At 47.1% G+C, this 19,197-nt stretch overlaps 1 protein-coding gene across 7 annotated transcripts in view; it reads right to left on the bottom strand.

Moving 5' to 3' along the window:
• Window positions 1-19,197, bottom strand: part of MBNL3 (muscleblind like splicing regulator 3) — a gene marked incomplete at both ends in the record, with an annotated part of 48,766 nt that overhangs the window by 16,808 nt on the left and 12,761 nt on the right. For all 7 annotated transcript variants that reach the window (XM_079541767.1, XM_079541764.1, XM_079541765.1 and 4 more), the window contains one exon: window positions 7,287-7,451. In XM_079541767.1, the coding sequence (XP_079397893.1) occupies window positions 7,287-7,451 (165 nt within the window). The remainder of the gene's footprint in view (window positions 1-7,286; window positions 7,452-19,197) is intronic.

The following is a 19,197-nucleotide window of genomic DNA, read 5'->3' as shown; positions in this document are numbered from 1 at the left end:
TGAAACCTTAAAGCACCAGGTGACATAAAACACCCCCCTTCCCTCCCAGATGGCCAAAGCCTGCAAGGAAGCAGTTCTACTCCTGTAACAGTAGCTTGACAAGCCCTCAGGGAAAGTAACCTGTGACTTGCAGCCCTTTTTATTTTTCCTTCTGTCACCTGTTCCGCTGGAAACTCTGGGTTACAGTTAAAGCTTGCTCACATTCGCTGGCACATATGACACTGCCCTCAGCAGCTAGAGCCTCAGCTCAGCAAGAAACACAAGTGTGCTTACAAAGAGCCCTTAGGCAGTTCTTTGGCCAGTCACATCACCCCTTCCTAGCTTTTATTTTTGTACTTCGAATCTCATGGCTTTCTGTAAGAAACTGCACATGAATAGTTTGTTTCTTGACAGCATCCTCACCCCAGTAATTTGATACACTAGGAAACACCTTGCTAGCTGTGATCTGGAATAAAGCAGCCCACAGCAACAGCTAAGCTGTCCTAACCTATCTCCAGCTTAATGATGCCCTCTTCTTAGGGTCAGAGGGATAGTAACAGCACCTGAGCTGATGGGAAAGGGGACGACAGGCCACATCCAGCATACACTTTCTCCTCCACAATGACAAGACACAGCCTGCTGAATCAGTGGACTTTGGTGCTTTAAGTGCAGTGAACCAAATAATCCTCTAAGAGGGATTTCCAATTTTCCTTCTTTTGAGCCTGATCCAAACCCCGCTTCAGCTGATAGGAGATTTTGACTATTAAACCCAGAGATCCTTCAGTCCATAGCCCTCTATTAAATCATTTTGTTCTCTCTTTCGGTACTCGTTGGCTCACGGACACGTTACACCTTCTGCAGCTAGAAAAGCTCTTTAAGGATCTTCAAACACTGTGACTCCCTGAACACTTCAGTGAGAAGGCAGCCTCCATTAAGACTATTTTCTTTTGTATGAGTACTAGTAATTACAGTGACATCTGCTGAACTTCTGTCATCGTTCAAACTGTTAATTCTGTTTTGAGGATCCTCTTCAGCCTGGACAGTCTTTACAGGGCTGTGCCGAGGCCTGACACATGTTGCCAGCACTTCTTTTATGCATCCACAACAGCTCCAACATTGCAGTATGTGTGCCATGCACAAATACATGGGCAAATCTAGCCATTGCATTTCCAGCACCTAGTACAGCAGGAATCCCAGTTATCCCAGCAGAGCAGCATGGATGGTTGGAGAGGCACTCCTCCCACTGCCCCAGTAGAAGATGCTGAAGAACTTGTGGAGAAAGGCTGGGGGTTTGCAACCCCTCACACTGGATGAACTCACCAGAAACCTGTAGGAGTGTATTTGAAATGTTCCTGAAGAGATTATATGCCAGCATACAACTGGGAAACAGGTCCTGCACTGTGAAACACTGTCCCTGTCTTAAAGGCCATACTACCAAGAGTAGTTCCTCAGTGGGAGCAAGTAGCACAAGCTAATGAACAGGAGCCTGATCTAAAGCAAATGAAGGAAAGATGTCCCTGAAGAGGAGTTGGAGTGCAATCTCTTCTTGGCTCTGGGACCTGCAGAGGGACGCATGAAGGAGCAGGATGGCTTTTGCTTTCTAGCTGGCATTAGTCATCCACCAATCTCCATGCCCTGCCTGGCATCTGCTGCAGCATTCCCAAGGTTTCATAACCATTTATTCCTTCTGTACCTGATGCTGCTGACTGAAAGCTACAGCTCTGCTCCACACCCTGCCCAGGGGCAGCAATTAGAAACCCAGGGTTCATGCAGGCACTGCCACCCAGAGACCCACATGCTCCATCCCAGACCTCATCAGGCCACAGCTGCCAGCAGCTCTTCCCAGAAACCTTGGATTCACAGAAGAGCCTGAATCCAGTCCAAGGCTCCTGCTTCCAGGAAACTCATGAGAGCGGAGGCAAAGCTTAGCTGGAGGACGGCTGTACGAAAACCCAGACAAACAACCGAAGAACCAGCAGACCTCACTCAATGCATTAAACCTCAAAGCGCTGTTTTCAAGTCTGAAGCATATCAAATGCACTGAGAACGACTCCTTTGCAAGCTGGCATCGGGGAGATCTGTATTTACTGAGGCTGATGAGGGAAAAAGATGGGCTGTGCTCACTGCCAACCCTGACTGTCTGTCTTGGTTTGGGAAATCCAGTCTGGCTCATGCATCAGTACCAGTAATAAAGACAGTGCCAGCCAAATCTTCTCCTCCTTTACATCTGTGCAGGTCCCCCTTGCCAGGCCTGTCCCAAGGGAATACAAGCAAGATTCTTCCTCGCAGCCAGAACACAACTGTAATTTCTACTCCAAACAGCACTTTCCTCAGGGTGCCTCCCAACCACCTCTTGTGATTGCATTTGGCCAGGAGATTCGTTGGAGAGATCAATATTTTGACTGCACGCTCTAACAAAAAGCCTTCTTATCAGTGGACAGGCAAACATGCTGCGGGCTCTGGACAGAGGGCTGGTAAGGTCAAGTTTTGATGCAAAACCCAGCAATGCAGTTCCAAATCACTGAAGTCGTTACTGCTAATGAAGCACTGTGGCCAAGCTCTTGAACAGCAGGACAAAAGCTCTGCCTCTGCAGGAACAGCAAAAACATGTGGCTTGCCTTAAGGATTACCAGAAGCTGCAAACTGCCACCCTCATTTCATACTCAGTTTAAATTGAGCAGATCACCTTGGAGGAGTAAAGAGTCTGGGACAGACAGCCACAAACACATGTGCAATGGAGGAGGATGGAATACTGGGACAGCCTCAGGCTCCTTGAGCTGCCAGGCACCACCAGCACAGCCACCAGCCTGCCTGCTGCTGGAGCACTGCGAGGTCTGAACCGCATTGCTACAATACAGGCAGCAGCCAGCTTGGATAGTATTAAGAAGGTTCAAAGAGACCTGCGTAATAGGCTGCTTTTAATCACTGGAAGCACAGATGATCACCTTCAGAGCAGGCAGGTGTGCAAACTACAGGTCCCCAGGCTGGCTGAGGACAGAGGGAAGCCCCTAGGAGCACACGGGCCAGCTGCAGCAGAATTAGGGATCACTACCAGATCTATCTCTGGAAACCTGGATGATACTTTTCCCTGGAAACTTCAAGCATGTCAGACTTAGGAACCTGGACTGGTATGCTCTGGGGCAAAACAACCTAATGGAAAACATCACTTTCACTTGCTGCACCCCTTAGAGATCTTGTATATTCAGCAAATGCAGGGACAGGTTTCCTCACGGACTGTTTTTTAATAATCTTAACATATGCAAATACTACCACTAACTTCTGAGCAGAGGGAAACAGCTCACAGCATAGAGGCAGAGGGGCTCAAACCAGCAGCAGCTCACAAGACTGGTTTACTGATTATTAAAATGTTTGCAAGAATGTAAAAAGCCCAAATGGCTTTTTGTAAGACCGTATCTCGAGGAGGAATGCCTGCCAAGGACTCAGGCAGCTCTGTCCGCAGCAGACATTTATCAGATGTGGGCATTTCCTAGAGCACAGAGATGGCTGGGTGACAGTGTGAGCACAGAGAAGGGGCTGTCCGAGGCAGAGCCATTTGTCACCACCGTGACACGTTACCTGGAACAGCTGATTTTGTTAACAAACCAGAAGTTGCATTCAATTTGCCTAACAGAAATCATGCTGAAGCTGCAGCAGAAACACAGAGTGGGTGTGCAGAGGAAAGAGGGGAGCGGCTGCGTTTTGTTGAGCACAGCCCAAGCGCTGCCTCAGGCAGGAAGTGTTGATGCTGAGTTACCTCAGACCCTAAAAAGAGAAAGCCTGAAAATGAGAGATGGTGTGGATACAGAGGTGCTGTTGGCCTGGAGGACAGGAGCGGCTAAGAAGCTGCACAAGGAAACACACAAAATACAGCAGTAGCTTTTATTACAGTCTAGTGATAGAAATATAGAAGATAAAGATCTTGTACTGACAAGGCTGAGGACTGATCAATATCAGTCACAAGTGGTACTGTTCAGAAAAAGCAAAAGCTTGTGTTCCCATGCAATGCAACTGCATAAGACTTACTGCAAAACAATCCCTTTAGCATGAAGGCTGAGCACATTGCAGTGAACCCCACTGGCCAAAGCCCAGCTACCTGTTAGCACCAGTCAGACCACCAAGACACTCCTGGCTCAAAAAGCATCTCCTTTTTGAGTTGCTGCTGCATAGAAGTCTGGTGTGAACACCTCACAGCAGTGACTGCTGAGGGATACCAGCTCCCAGGTGGGCAAAGATACCTGTGTTTACCCATTCCTAATGTGCCTTTGACTACGGATCCAGAGGATCAGATTTTTGCTGCATGGAACAAGCATGCACCCAAAATACCAGCTCCAGTCTCCTTCACTTATTCCAACCTTGTCACTGTACTTTATCTCCTTCCTCAGCACTGTGGGGCAGCAGCAGAGACCTGCAGCACCAGGATGGATTAAGTGCTGGCCTAGTTGTGTTTAGGAGCACAGGTGACAGAGCAAAGTGCTTGACAGGAAAGAAAAGATGAAGGGCTTGAAAGCAAAGAGAATTCAGAGAAACAGTTTCCCAGTGGTGGAGGCAGGTGTGTCAGCACTGCAGTGCTTCACCCAGCCAGCTGCTCACACAGTGCCAGCATGGCAGTGCCTTGCAAACACAGCAGAGCACTGCTGGGACCACACAGCAGTCAGTGCCAAGCAGCTCCGTGGCCAGCACCAAAAACCAGCCTCATATTGCTGCAAAGGGGTAAAACACAATGGAGAGGGTGGGGAATCAGGCCCAGGGTGCATTGCTTTTTGGGAGGCTTGCTTTGGTGCACAAAGGACTCAAAGTGACTGTGTCTGAGAAACAAAACTCAACACTGACTCAAGTGGCTTTCCAAACCGATGCCAGAGCCCAGCTCTATTCACCTTTAAGATTTCTACTTGGTCTTCAACAGAGACAGAGAAAAATCATCCTGGAAAGCCTCCAGCACAGCTCAGCCCAAGCCAGCAGCTAAGGTGAATTTGGCCTTCTGAAAGTTGACGTTTTACTACAGAGCTCTCCTTTTTGGGACCTATACGATCTCCTCAAGGCTCCCTTAAGACAAAAACAGAGCAAACACTGTTCTGTGCCCTTGCCTGACTTGTTTTGAAGTGCTGTACAAAGCATTCTGTTTAAAACTGCATGATGGGCATCAAACATTTGCGTGATTCTCAGCTTTGCACGGATGGTTAACAGCAACATCACAGAGCAAACCTGAGACTTCAGTGAAACAGCTTCATGCTAGCATTAATTCACACCTGGTAGGTTTCTGTGAGCAGCAGGCAGCACACCTGGGACAATTCTTCTCAGAGCAAGCCTTCATTAAGCTGGCATTATCAGGGTCCTGGCTATTAGTTCAGCAGGGAGATTAGCTCTTGCTGGATGTCAGCAGTGGTGCAAGTTAAGATATATGCTCATAAATGGACACATCCAATGCCATTTCAGGAAGAATGATGAGAAGTTGCAACATTAAGCACTATTTTACAGATATTTTTCTGGTGAAAATGCACTTTAAAAAGTCAGGGCATTCAGCTTTCGTCTGGAGCTATTAAACATGCTGCTCCAAATCTCATCTCCGGCAGGTATCCCAATTAAGCAGGCGTACCGTTGATCAGCTTTCTGATCACATGGAATTTGTTCCACTGCTGCATCTGAGATAATGCTTTCTGCTTTGAAGAATTTCACGTGGAGCTGAGAGGAGGCTCCACCCTTCCCATTTAAAGAGAAAAAACACTCTCAGATTGCTTCCGCCGACAGCATCTTTGGGAAATCAAGAGCAGGTGAAAGGGCCATCTCTTGTCTGTCCTGAAATTGGTGAGGAACAAGCCAGGCAGCAGGCATTACAACGAGAGCTCATTTACTCCGAGCTCTGGGAAAGCAGGAAGCGAACAGTCATCGCAGAACCAATTCTTATTTTTCTTCTTACCCCATGTCTCCCTCATGGCACAATTTAGAAACCAGGGGCCTTTCTCATCAGATAAGGTTACCTCTGAAATGAGAGCACTAACCAGACAAACCAACAGATTCAGTCTCAGAGGCAATTTAAAAAGCAGCAGTGAAACTGTAGTAGGAGAGAACTGGATCTGCAAGATTGCAAAGTGGGAAGATGGGAACTTTCCAAAGAGGAAATCCCAAAGGTATTTTGAATAGCCAGCCAAAGAACCACTGTGAATTCCCCACAGAGGAAAACCCCAAACAGGAAAGGTTTGCTTTCGATACAGGGCTAGGAAACCAGCGCTACCATTTTGTGGCAATCCAGGATTTCCTTCCTATGCACACTTACTTCAGTGAAAAGCAAACTCCACTAGAAGAGGTGCAAAGACGGCAGATTCAGGACCCAGAGCAACCAACAAACAGCTCATTTTCTCTTCCGCCTCACTTTCCCATCTTTGAAATGGGAAGAATTATCAGCACTGCCCCCATCTGGGGGCTTTGGAGGTGAGGCACCAGGAAGCCAAGCACTGCTTCATAGACTGAGAGGCCAGAAGAGTGTATCTCAGGATCTAGTCAGACCTCCTGCATGGCACAGCCCAAGGAGCCTCACCCAGCAACGGCACATCAAGCACACATTGCCCCAGGAAAGACATTCACCCGTGACTGAAATGGAAAATTCCTAATTAGGCTCACAGTTAAAAACGTACAGCTTATTGATGTCAGTGATGAAGAGCTACTTCAAAACCTCTGGCATTTTCTTAAGATATACTGACAGACCAACACTCAGCAGACACAAGCCATCCTCTCCCTGGCATAACGTGGTTCTCCAGCCTGAAAACCTGCTTTAACCAACGTGTCCACAGTAGGGACAGGCAGTGAAGGCTTCTCCAAACTGCTCAGCAAACAGCTATTTCCCACAGGTTTCCCTTCTTCTGGAAGAGAAATAAGTCCTTCCTACTGTTAGTATAAAACAATATCACCAAGAGAAAGAGTGACAGAGCTGTGGCATTAACAGCTCTCTGCTGGGACAGCTGGAATGAAATTGGTCCCTCAGACACAAACATCTGGATGGAATCCATCTTTCCCAACTTCAGCCCACCAATGCAACATACCTACTGGCTTCCTGCCACAGGGCAAAGACCTCCAGCAGTCTCAGCCCAGTGTAAAACAGCTATTCAGAATAAACAGAATGCACTCGAATCAAGCCACTCAGTTTCAGGGATGCACATGAACCAACTGGTCAGACTCCACCTGGTGCTAAGATGCTTCCACTTGATGCCTTGAACTCGCAGTACTCAGTTATCAGAGGAAAGGAGAGCCACAGCTCCAGAAGTAAACAGGAAGGAAAGCAGGATGAGTGTGAAACCCAACTTGCAGTGACTTACGATTGGCTGTAGCTGCGTGCCTGGTAGCATGAACTGCATCTGCTGAGCAAACATGGCTGCGGCCGTCTTTTGCTGGATCAGGTTGTTGCGTCCATTTATTTCAAGTTGTGTTTTTAAGTGTGGGGGAGGGTGGAGATATTTGCAATTCTCTCGGGTACACCGGCCCTGAAAAACATAACAGAACACCATTGCAGTGAGTGCAAGGCTTGTGGCAGCCAGAGAAATTTAACGATGGGTTGTTTGGGTTACTGTAACGATACAATCAGGCAGAGGCATTTTGGTGGCTACTGCACTACTTCTGTGCTTTTCCTTCAGCAGAACAACACTTAGGTGAAGAGAAGAACAACATGACTTCTGCTGCTCTGACACTAACAGAGCACTGTCAAAGTCAATCCAAAAGTGAAGCTTCCTAACATTAATTAACATGATTGAAGAGAAAGAAAAAAAAAAAACCCTAAATCTAACATAAACATCACTATTTCCAGAAGCTACTAACAACAGTTCCAGAAGCAACATCAAAAATCTCCCTTTTTCTTGTGTGGGTTGTTTTTCCTCTCCCTCCCAACACTAGACCACTTCATTGGCCCTAACAACCAGACAGAGGAACATGTCCCTACCACTATCCCAGCTGCTTTGGGTAAAATGCAAGGCAACATCTCTTGTAAGAGAAGCACCACTGACCTTCAGCATGCATGTGGACTGAGATGCTGAGAACTGAGAGCAACAAGAGCAATTCCCCCTTCATGCTTCCATTCATTAAAAGCCACAGTACCTTGCATCACTGACTTCTTTCTTTCCTTCCCCTAAATAAACAGGGCTACAAGTGAAGCCAGGGGCTCCCAAAAAGCAGAGGTCTGCTCACGTTACAGACCACCTGAAACCATCCCTTTCAAAACCATATGAAAATTGTGCTTTGCATAAATAGCGTTTGCAGGCAAACCAAGAAAAATGCAAATAATCGACTGAGTACAAAAAATGGTAATATATTTAAGAATAATTAATGCTTAGGTTGTTGTGGGATTTTTAAAACCTTTCTCTATGCATTTCATCTTCTAAAAAGATGTACAGAATACAAGAGACATCTTGTGCAATTTATGCATAAGTTTTATAAATAACTTTCATGCAAAAATGGTGAGGGTTTTTTTTTTTTGTGACAGTAATTCTTCCATAGCTATTCAGAGCCCCTCAAAATGGGGCCAGAACTAAGGGACACAGAACTGCTACATGATGGATAACTAATAATTGTTACTGCAGACAGCAAAGAACAGGATCATCCATTACCCAGCCCTTGTCTCAAGCATCCTCTCCAAGGGATGGACACTGAGTTCTCAGCCTCAATATAATTAAGCGCGCCTTCAAAACAAGCAAAAAAAAAAAAAAAAACAAACCCAGCAAACAAAAGGGCAAACGAGGTAACCTCATGTTCCTGCCTGCTGGCAGCAGAGCAGCAACCCCATAACCAGATCCACGAGGGTACCCTGTCACAAAGCACCAGACAGGGCACAGCCCCTCTGGGATGGCCCTCATCCAAACTGAGGACGCTCCCCTGGGGATTTTTAAGATCTGCCTCTGCCAGGACAGGTGGAGTCACTGCACAGGGCTGAGTAACACTGCTCAGTGCCAACGCTGTGCACCAGTGCAGGAGCTGCCTTTGGACCACCTCAGCATACCAGGGGTGGCAGCTGCTGCAGGGGAAGAGGGCTGCAGAGTGTGGGAGAGGCTGCGTGCGAGAGCATCACTAGAGACGAGCTCCTGTATCTGCTCCTTGGGGATCAGGCAGTTAAACAAAACTCCTGGCTCTCCGCTGTTATTTTTTAAAGGCAAATAATCAAGTGCAAGAAGTGATGGGCTAAACCCTCCCGAGGTTCAGAAGCCTGCATTTGCTCAGTGAGATTCTGCCTTGCTGCTAGAGAGTGCTGAGCGGCTTCTGACAACCAAACTGCAAAAGAAGAGGCTTTTTCATGCTATTGTTTTTGGCTTCTCTGCAACCCAACAGCACCAGATCCCTAGCAGCAAGTTAATTGCTCAGAGGCCCTGAGGACATGAATCTTCATTGCCAGACACTGCTTGAAGAGAAGGTAAAATGGCACTACACAGCTTGCTGGTGCCCAGACAGCCAGCACTGCTTCGAGGCAAACAAGTGCATTAAACCTGAAGGAGAAGGAGACTCCTTTGGGATTCAGCTGGTTTGGGTCGTCCTTCCTGCTTCCCTGACCAATCCTGCTCACCTTGCTCAAAGACAGGTGGAACAGCAAAGGCAAGCACACTGCTTCAAGGTGATGTCACACAACATCTTGAATTCAGTTTTCCAAGCCAAGCTGTTGTAATTCCACTGTGATTCCACACGTGGCTTTCTCCCCACTGACCCACAAACACATTGAGGAGGAAGGTGGCATCTCTACAGCAAACAGGAGCCCAGCACTCAGGCTCAGAGCACATCTACTCTGTTCTGGACTGCAGCCTTCCAGAGCTTACACATTAATTCTTCCTGATTGGAACCTGGCACAGAGTGCCTTGGGTTGGGAGAATGCAAACATATCTACCAGATTTGGAATGGATCTGTGAGGTTGTTCTTACGCTGCAGGAATGGAGGAAATGAAAAATAGCTGCCATTTTAGTGAGCAATACATTTAGGGCTGACCTCAGCTTGAGAGGGCTTTGCCATTCCAACTGAAATTTGGCACATCAATGATACCATACACCACAGTCGGTGTGAAACATTGTTCTACTTCATTCTTCCCCTCAAAACAGTTTAATTCCATCGGGGTACTAAAATCGATGCAACATCCTTGATAAGGCCTGGTCTGCTGAGCTGTGAGCAGAAAGCAGTGCCCACTGAGTGCTGCTGGTTCCAGGGAAGATAGGGAATATGTATTTGCAAGGAACTAAGAGCTGCAAAGATGCTGCTGCAGAGCAAAAACTGTAAAGTGCAGGCACTGCTGTCATTTGGGCCTCCTATGGCTCCAGGAAGACTCAATGAATCACCATGTAAATTCGGAAATCACATCTTTAGCCCAGCTCCTATTTGCTGTCATTTTGGTTTCATGCATCATCAATTGCTGCATTCCACCAAGACTGCTTAGAAGGCACCAGTGAGATGGGTTTCACTCTCCTGCACCACTGCAGATTCTCCATCTGACAACAAACATCAGGAGCAACACAGAACAACACAAAATATTCCTGTCCTGGTGACCTCAGTTTAGACCTCTAGCTAAACAACACTGAAAATGCCTCATCTAGAGCAACGGGCACTTCTGAACACCCATATTAATAGAAGTAATCCCCTCCTCTACATTTCCATCACTATGTCCATAGTTCCCAGTACTTCTCAGCAACACACAAGCTTAACCACACTGATTTCAGCCCAGTGAAAGCAGCCATAAGGACAAAGTAACTGCCATTATTTGCTTCTCAGTACCAACTGCACCACAGCAGGGAAAGCAATGGGGAACTGGTGGCAAATCTGCTGTGCGGAGAGTGGGCTGGGGACAAACAAGGACAACTCCATTTCATACCTAGGGTGACCTAGGAATACAGTACGAGTCAGGCTCCAAAGCCTCAGAGGAATGTTTTTACCACTACAAGGTGCTCACTGTTTTGATGAGGCGAGAAGCTGCAGCTCCAGCACAAAGATAGTCTCAGCAGCAGCCAGACTGGCTACGTGCATTGGGAAAGGCAAAGCCCTCAGAGCCTGACCCTTGACATGAAGCAGTGTGCTGAGCTGCTGCAAACTGAGCTGCTGCTCTGTGTAATTGGAGGAGTTTGTTCTGGTGCTGTTATTTTAGCATGATTATTGATTCCAAGGGTACACATTACCACCCTGCCCCAGGGTGGCACACGAGCCTCCATCCAAGGAATCACCACCCAGCAACAGACTGCTGCTGGCCCTGGGAACATGCTAAATATAGCCATCTTTTCTGGCTCCTCACAAAATGGAAGGAGTATGAAGAACCACATTCATCAGCTTCTTTGCCAACTAGAGCCAGGAGGGAAAGGCATATGGACTGCAATTCCCCAGGCTCGAAAGATGGATATTAAAAATAAATCATTAGAGCATTTTCTGAGAGTATCTTCTCTCCTTCCTTCCCACATGCTCCCCCACCCTGACAGTAGGCTGCTGGCATGTGACCGGCTCTGTGCTGCCAACTGAAGTCATGCTGCGATGGCGCATACTGTAAATGGTTGGCATCCAACACGAGTTAACGTGACAACAGCTTGCGATGTAAGCGACAAAGGCAGCTGTTGAAGCATAGCAGCGATGGCAGCACACTTAAATGCAGTAACAATACCTGTGGTACACCTAGGCTTTGGAGTGCAGTAGGCTGCACCTTGGTGTCTGCATCCCCACGTGCACCGCGTGCCTGCGCAGGGCTGGCTGAGCCACACCTAAGCACGCTGCACAAGTTCTCCCCTTGCTGGCTGCTGAAACGAGCCAAACCATGCTGCAAAAACAGAACTTTCAGCACTAACCCAAGGCTGCACTCACATTCACACCCACGCCGTAAGGCAGTTTGTTACAGCCTTTAATCAAGGATGCCAGTGAGGGGTTCCAGAGCACATCCGTCTCTGGTTTTAATGACTGCACTGCATGTCCTGTCAATCACCAGCAATTCTCATGTGAAAACCTTTAAGTTAATGCTGCTTTTCACACACTAGAGGCTGTAGCAGTCCTGGGCCCTGACTGTGCTGTCTTCTCCACAGACATTGATGGCATGTGCAATGACTGACAGCAAAAAGAATGAAAAGAGATGAGGCAGGAAAGGATTTCCATGTTTTGCACAAAACCAGGCACCAAAACACAGCTTGACTACATAACTTCTCTCTGCATGAAGCAGCAGATTTTCCTCCCCAGAGGAGCTCAGTGAGGAGGCACATAGAGATGTGTGGTGCTGCTTACTCAGAGCTCTGGCTGCAGCACGAAGCACTGCCCTCACCCACTCCACACGTGCACAGAGCCTTCTCCTGGCTGGAGAGCCCCACACAGCTGTCATACATTACGTGCAACATGGCCTCAGCCATCTAGTGTGTGCTGCTGCATGCTGAGGGCAGACAAGAACCAGGCAACACAACTGGCCACAGTGCGTAAATGATCAGGGAGGGGTGGGAGCCAGCATAAGGGAGCTCAGAGCTTCAGCCCCTATGCCCATGCAACACACTCTGCTCTAGGTTTGTCCTTACTGGTCTCTGCTCTTTAAGAGGACAGGGACACGGTGCTCTGTCCAAGCTTCAAGTCTTCTGCCCATCCTTAAGGAGTTGTGGCTTCAAAGTTACCCTCCCAAGAAAGCAAATGTTGAGGGCATTTGGAATACTGCCCATCCACCACCCCCAACTCAAGTGCTTCGTGCCCTCTACAACTTACACCTAAGTAACTGGTCCCAAGAGCCAGCACTTGACATGCCTGCTGCACCCTGTGTTGCAACCTCATGTTGCTGCCTTCAATGCTGTGCCACATTACTCCTCCCAAAACAGGCACAGAGCTGTGCTTGAAGAAGTCTGTCCATTTCACTGCCGGAGCAAAATGCCCAGCAAACATCAAGTAGAATGGAAAGAGCAAGTTCCCTGTAGTAGGCAACTGTTCCCCAGCACAAATGGAGAACAAAGCAGGCTGTAGCAGACAAGTCAGCATGATCATTAGCGACTGCCATCTCCCAGATAGGTGTTCATGCAGCCAAGCTGTCACTCTCTGCAGTTTAAAGACGAGCTCTGTACATACCTTATCCGCAACTCCTTTCTACGGACTAATGAAATGTTAAAGTTATGCTGCCAACTGAGTCAGTGTAAAGTACAACCGTGCCACCTTCCCAGAATATTGACCCTGGCACAGTACATCACAAAACTTCTGCTTAACCACGATGCATTTTTGCTTGTAGTGCTGGAGCAGCTCACTTTTCTGAAACAAGTTTTGAGATATTATCTACAAAACACTGCTCCTCACTCATGCGTTCCCATGGAGGGCTGTTAGCCCACTTACAAGGACCCTAAAAAGCGGGTGAAGAGGACTTAGAGAAGTCCTCAGGCCCACACAGATCAGCTTCACCTATTTTCCCCAAACCTACTATTCCCCAGGCAAGGGAGTCCTGCACGTTGGTCCCCTTGCAGCTGTACAGCTGCTCCTGATTCCCAATTCCAGCATTTCTCCTCTTGCAAGTGAAGTTCCAAACTTCTTAGCTCACCTTAGAGGGCCAGAACAGCAATTACTCCCCTCCTCTTGGAGGAAGCGCTCATGCTTAAAGGCTGCAGCCCCATTTACTCCCTCAAACCTCTCTGCTCCAGGTGATGCAAACCATGCTCTTTCAACTCTGTGAGCATGATTTCATCCTCTCATTAGGAGCTTCTCCAGCCACCCTGACATGTGTGCAAGTACAGGGAACAGAATTCCAGCTCAGCCATTGCCACCACTGGGCAGATAGGAAGATTTTTCCCACATACTCGGCAGATGACATTGCCATTTATACATCCCTGCATGACATTTTCTTTACCTGTGGCAGCCTAACATTTTTGACTGATGTTCAACAAGCTTCTGTCACGCAGCTGATGGTTTTGCTTATAATTTTGTACTGTTCTGATTGAACTTGAAACTTCAACCCCTCAAGATGATTTTTCCAACTTGTTGAGATTATCTACCACTCCATACCTGTTTCCCTAGAGTGCCTGTACTTCCTCCCAAGCTCAGAGCACCCTACAAATTTAAGAAGCACGCTGTCTATTCCATCTTTCAGGCAATCAGTTAAAAATTATATTTAAAAAAAAAAAAAAAAAAAAAAAAAAAGAAGTGTCACACAAACTGAACCATTTTGCCAAGAGCATCCTTCCAGACTGCCACTGAACCTTGGCAGTCTTCCAAAGAGCCGTGGGCTGTCACACAAGTCTCTCCTATGCTTTTGTTCCCTGTCTTGTTTGGAAACAATCTGTGCCACACCAAAGACTTTCAGATGAACACCAGCACTCATTCTTCCATGCCTCTTTAAAATAATCCATCTCAGAGACTTTCCAGTTCTACTGCTATCTCTGCTCCTCTGGTCATCATTGCAGGGATGGATGCTGGAATGTCGGTGATTTGCATCCCTCCAGGGTCAGGGCTCAACCAGACACTTGTATGGAATGTTTGGTACACAGGAGCCAGTGGTCTGACATGACTTGTAATACAGTTCAGTAGACAACTGCACCTGTAGTTGTAGTGGGAAGTTGTTGCTTCCCACTCCCTCCTTTCCTTTTCCACATGCTGGTATAACCTTGACATTTTCCAAACGTGGGTATGACATCCATTTACAGACAGCCCCAAGACTACCGTCAAGATGCGGATCTCTGTTGTGAACAGAACATAGCTGAAAAAGCACAATACATCTTTTAGTCAGAACTACCAGATGGCAATCAGCTATGGGAAGGGGAGCAACGTGGATTTCATAATGTACAGAAGTTCCAAAGCATATGGATAAAAATGCTGGAGTTGTGGTTCAGCTGGTAACTCCCAGGTACAGATGATAGAGGCCTTGTGAAATGCATACCCTAACTGCAAATTAGTGCAGTTCATACATACATAATTTGCTGGAAATATAATTCAAGTAGGCCTAAGAAACATAAACCACTGTTCTGCAGCGCCTATAGGACGAGCTTCGCCTGACTTCTCTGAACTTCCCACCACTTGGGCTCAACAAGCCATGTCCCTGAGCTTGTGCAAGCAGTTTAGAAGAAAACTGCTAAAACCACCCAAGTGGTGTTCTGTCCTAACTCAGCTCCACCTGCAGCAGTCAGACAAACCCTTTCAGATTTTACACTAAATAATCAGACCCAAGCCAAACGCTTCTCAAGCTCCTGCCCTCATATAGCTCAGAAGAGTACTACAAACAGGAGAGCTGATGCTGTGCATCACCACATTACTCACTTCGGCCTCACAAAGCTGGTGCCAGGGTGTCTAAGCACACTGCAGCTGCGGCTCAGAGCCCTGCAGCAGTCACCAGCACAGACACTGCTCCGATGAAGAGGGCTGTGGCTTCTGCTGGGTCCCAGAGGGCCGGCCAGGGCTGCCCTCAGCCTGGTCTCCCTGCAGAAAGGAACGCTGCCTTTCCTACCTGCTGTTTGAAGAGGCATTACCTACCGAGGAGTGAGAGCTCTCTAATTCCCTCATACATCCCCACAGCTGCAGTGGAAAAGCCTGTAGATCTGTCACAAGCTCCCAGCGTTACCAAGACAGCCCAGCTTGTCACTGAAACAGCAACTGAATTCCACTGGCTTCAATGAACACCAGGTCGAGCCCTTCCAGACAAAGCCTAGGTTTGATTTTGACTGAAGCGAGCGAACCCTGACGCTCTGCATGATTTCAAATGAAAGCAGGGGACACCTGGCAGCTCTGACAAGAGCCGTGGGTCTTTTTGAAACAAAACCTCAAAGCAAAGCTCAGTGGCATGAGCAAGCAGAAGGGAGCTAGAAGGCCCTCCAGGCAAACCCAGGAGCCACGCAGTGCTTTCCACAGCAAAATGATGCCAGCCCTGCTCTGCCCAGTTCTCTCCTTACAGCTGCAAGCAGAGCGCTAAGGGCCCACCAGGAGGTGAATAGGATTTGAGCTTCATAACAATTCTGATCCTCTGAAGCCATAAAAAAAAAAAAAGAAAGAAAGAAAAAGAAAAAATAAGGCAGATCAAGCAAATACAATCACTTCAGTCCAGTGAGGCTCTTCTTGTCCAGTGAATAAGAAAAATGCAGAAGGAATGGGAAACAGACAAAAATCCCTGGCTCTAGCACATTGGCACCATTCATTAGCCTCCCTGTCTCACCCTTGTGACTGCTCTGCTGGGTTATTTTTGCTTTGCAGAGAGATGGAAGGAAGGCCAGGAGGAACAAAAACATTAGCATCGTTTTTTACAAGTACATCCGAGTCCAAACAAAAGCCATCAAGGGGACAGCTCAGGGGACCAACACTGCAGTGCATTCTCCAGCCTGACACTGGCAAGCAAGCTGCCTGTAGCAGCCTGACACACAACTGAGCTGATGGGGCTGTGGTTGAGCACTTAAGAGTACAGCTGGGCAGGCTCCATCATCAGGCACTGTGTGACAAATAGCAGCACTTTGCTCCAACAGGGAACATACTTCCCACCCTGCAGCAGAAACAGCGTGGTAGCTAAACGATTTCACCAGTCCATTTTATTTCTGAAGCGAGGCACAAAGCTTTTTGTGAGTAAAATCACATTAAGAGCCAAACATTAGAATTAAAACACTGCAAGCAATTGGCTGCACGGTGTGGTCAAATCCTATTGCAACTCTGGCCCTTTCAAACAGCGTGCTTGAAACTACAGGGCACCTGGACCTGGGGCTCCTCCAGAGCAGAGGCATTCTGCTGGGATGCAGACGTGAATATCTAGGACTCCTGAACAAATCTGCAGCCTCAAAACGTTTGTCAAGCTTGTTTTTGTTACACAGCTCAAAGCAGTACACAAGAGGAAAAAGCAAATACAGCAACATTTCTGCATCATCATACCCTTTTTAGCATCACCTTAACCACTGACAGGAACTCAGCGTTATCACCAAGCTCTTCTTCGAGCCAGCGAGCTCTACAGGCAAACCCAGCTCCATGCAGACAAGCTTGTTAGCATGGAGCCCGTGTATTTCACTGGGTACCATCACCCTGGCAATTGTTTAAAATTTTAATTAGAAACAGAGCGACATGCCTTCACTGCGTTCTGTCAGACCCCAAGCAGCCACAGGCACCAGCTGAGCTCCCATTCACCTGCCTATTAGGAAAGCTGAGAGCTGCTGTGAGTGAAGTTTACTTTTGCACATTGCTGAATACAGCAATGTTCTGCTGCATTTCCCCAGGACAGCACAAAGAGGTCATGGCTGTCCTGCTTTCACGCAGGATTTTCATTCCAAGCTGTTTGTTCTCCTGTTCTGAGTTTGTAAGAACTTCAAGTTATTTTGTTGAGGAAAAGCCCTGTAGCTCCTTCATTATATTTTTACATCTTGACAACTCTTTCCAGCTCTGTTCTCCTGCCAAGCTCTCCCCATTCGGGCCAATGGCATGCTCTGCTATGCTCAATGAAAAACGTGTATTGATTTTATGGTTCTTGGTTTGTGGAACATTTCTGCTCCCTCCAAGCAATGGACAACACTCACTAAGTCCAAAAAATATATACTGAGAAAGCACAGCGCTGGCAAAGTGTATTTTTTATGAACTGCAGAGCCAAAGAGCAAAACAACCACCAAGTTTATCGGAGAGATTACTATTTGCATTGCACAATAAGCTCATTCCTCAAAAGAGGAATAAAGAGTTTGTTCTGTTCTTTTTTTAATGTATCCGCCAGTACATTTTGATTAGGTTACATTTTGTGAGCAGCAGCAATCTGCACCACCACACACTTGGAATGAGGCTAACACAGAGAAGCACCATCAGCTCAACGTTCTAACCTCTTCCAGGTGTTCTGCTCAGGTTCAGGAATGTTAAAAGCATAATGAAGTACACTTCTTTACCACAGTACCAAACAGGGCTTTCTCCAGGCAAAACAAGCTTTTACAGACATCCCTTATCCTGGAACAGTCCAAACAACTGATCAATAGCAATTATGAAAGAAGGCACTTAGCAGCCAGTAAAGAGAACAAGTTTAGAAGCATGTTTAGCCCTAGGATGGCTGCATGCATTTAGTTCAGGGCACAAAGCAGGTGACATCCTGCAGTGTTAATGTTCCTAGAGGCCAATGTTTCTGTGAGGGGTTTATTCAAAACCAAAGAAATCAATTCTACTGCAAGATGGCATTCCATTGATTTACAGAAGCTATACCAGTCTCTGGGATAACACAACTACGGCATTAAAAACAACCTCCTCCCCACACACACACACACACACACACAAACCCCCAAATCCTTCTAATAGTCTCCCACCTTTTGTCTCCTGCTCTGTCACTTCAGATTGCTTTTAAACCGGGGCAGCTTTTGAAAATACCAGGTGTAGTTTCTCCTGTGCCTTAAACCACTTTTTCATTGCAAATCCCATAATCCAATTCTACAACTTTCACTGGCTGATTGAATCCGTCAAGGTCATACGGAAACTTGATGCTTCTGACCTTCCTTTACCTACAGCATCTGTTAAATATTACAATTGAAGCAGTCAAACCACACGTAGACAGGACTAAGCAAAGTACATTAAAGCCCAGGAGAATAAATGTTAAAGCACTGTGCTCATGAATACAAATACGGGCTGTGTGACCACCCCTGGCTGCCTCACTCCTGGCGTTTGCACAAGGGAAAAGACAAACACAGGAGCACAGAGACTGACAGCCGCAAGGCCAAAGCCCAATGCTTTCTCCTGTCTGGAGGGCAAAGTGATGCTCAGAAGGCCTGGCTTCCCCTGTGCTTTAGATATTTAAACAATGAAACTAAGAAAAACAAAACAAAGAGTTTATTTGCAAGAACTTGGCAGAAAACAAACTTACCATCTGAGTACTAGCTCAATTTCTGTTTGTGTTGCTGCAAGCAAAAGCTTAATGGGCATAAACAGATTCCTGGTTTAAAAAAAAAGAAAAGTAATAATGAAAAAAAATTAACTCCATCTGGGCTGACAATTCACAGGGAGATTCCTCAGCCTGGAAAAACAGCTCGGCAGGATGGGCTCAGCCTCAGCTGAAGAGGGGCTGCCAGGGGCTGCCTAGGGTGGCTGCAGGGGAGTGGATAGACACGGCAGAAGGCTGTCACCCTTCTGGGTATTAGAGCCTCTGGTTAAAGCAAACAGACAAACAAATAAAAAGCATGGCAAACTTCCGATTTCGCACCCTTGATGTAACAAACTCGCTGCTGGGCACGGGACTAAAGGCGCTGTTGCCAAAATGCACCTTCAGGACTGCTCCTCCAACCTGCTCAGCTGGGCAGGCAAGGACCGCACTGCCCTCCCCTAACCAGGAAGCAGCAAGGCTTGAAAGGGAAGGAA

Source organism: Tetrao urogallus (assembly GCF_951394365.1).
Source record: "Tetrao urogallus genome assembly, chromosome: 13".
NCBI lineage: Eukaryota > Metazoa > Chordata > Aves > Galliformes > Phasianidae > Tetrao > Tetrao urogallus.
Note: the sequence above shows the minus strand (reverse complement) of the source record. Positions and strands in the feature narration are given on the sequence as shown.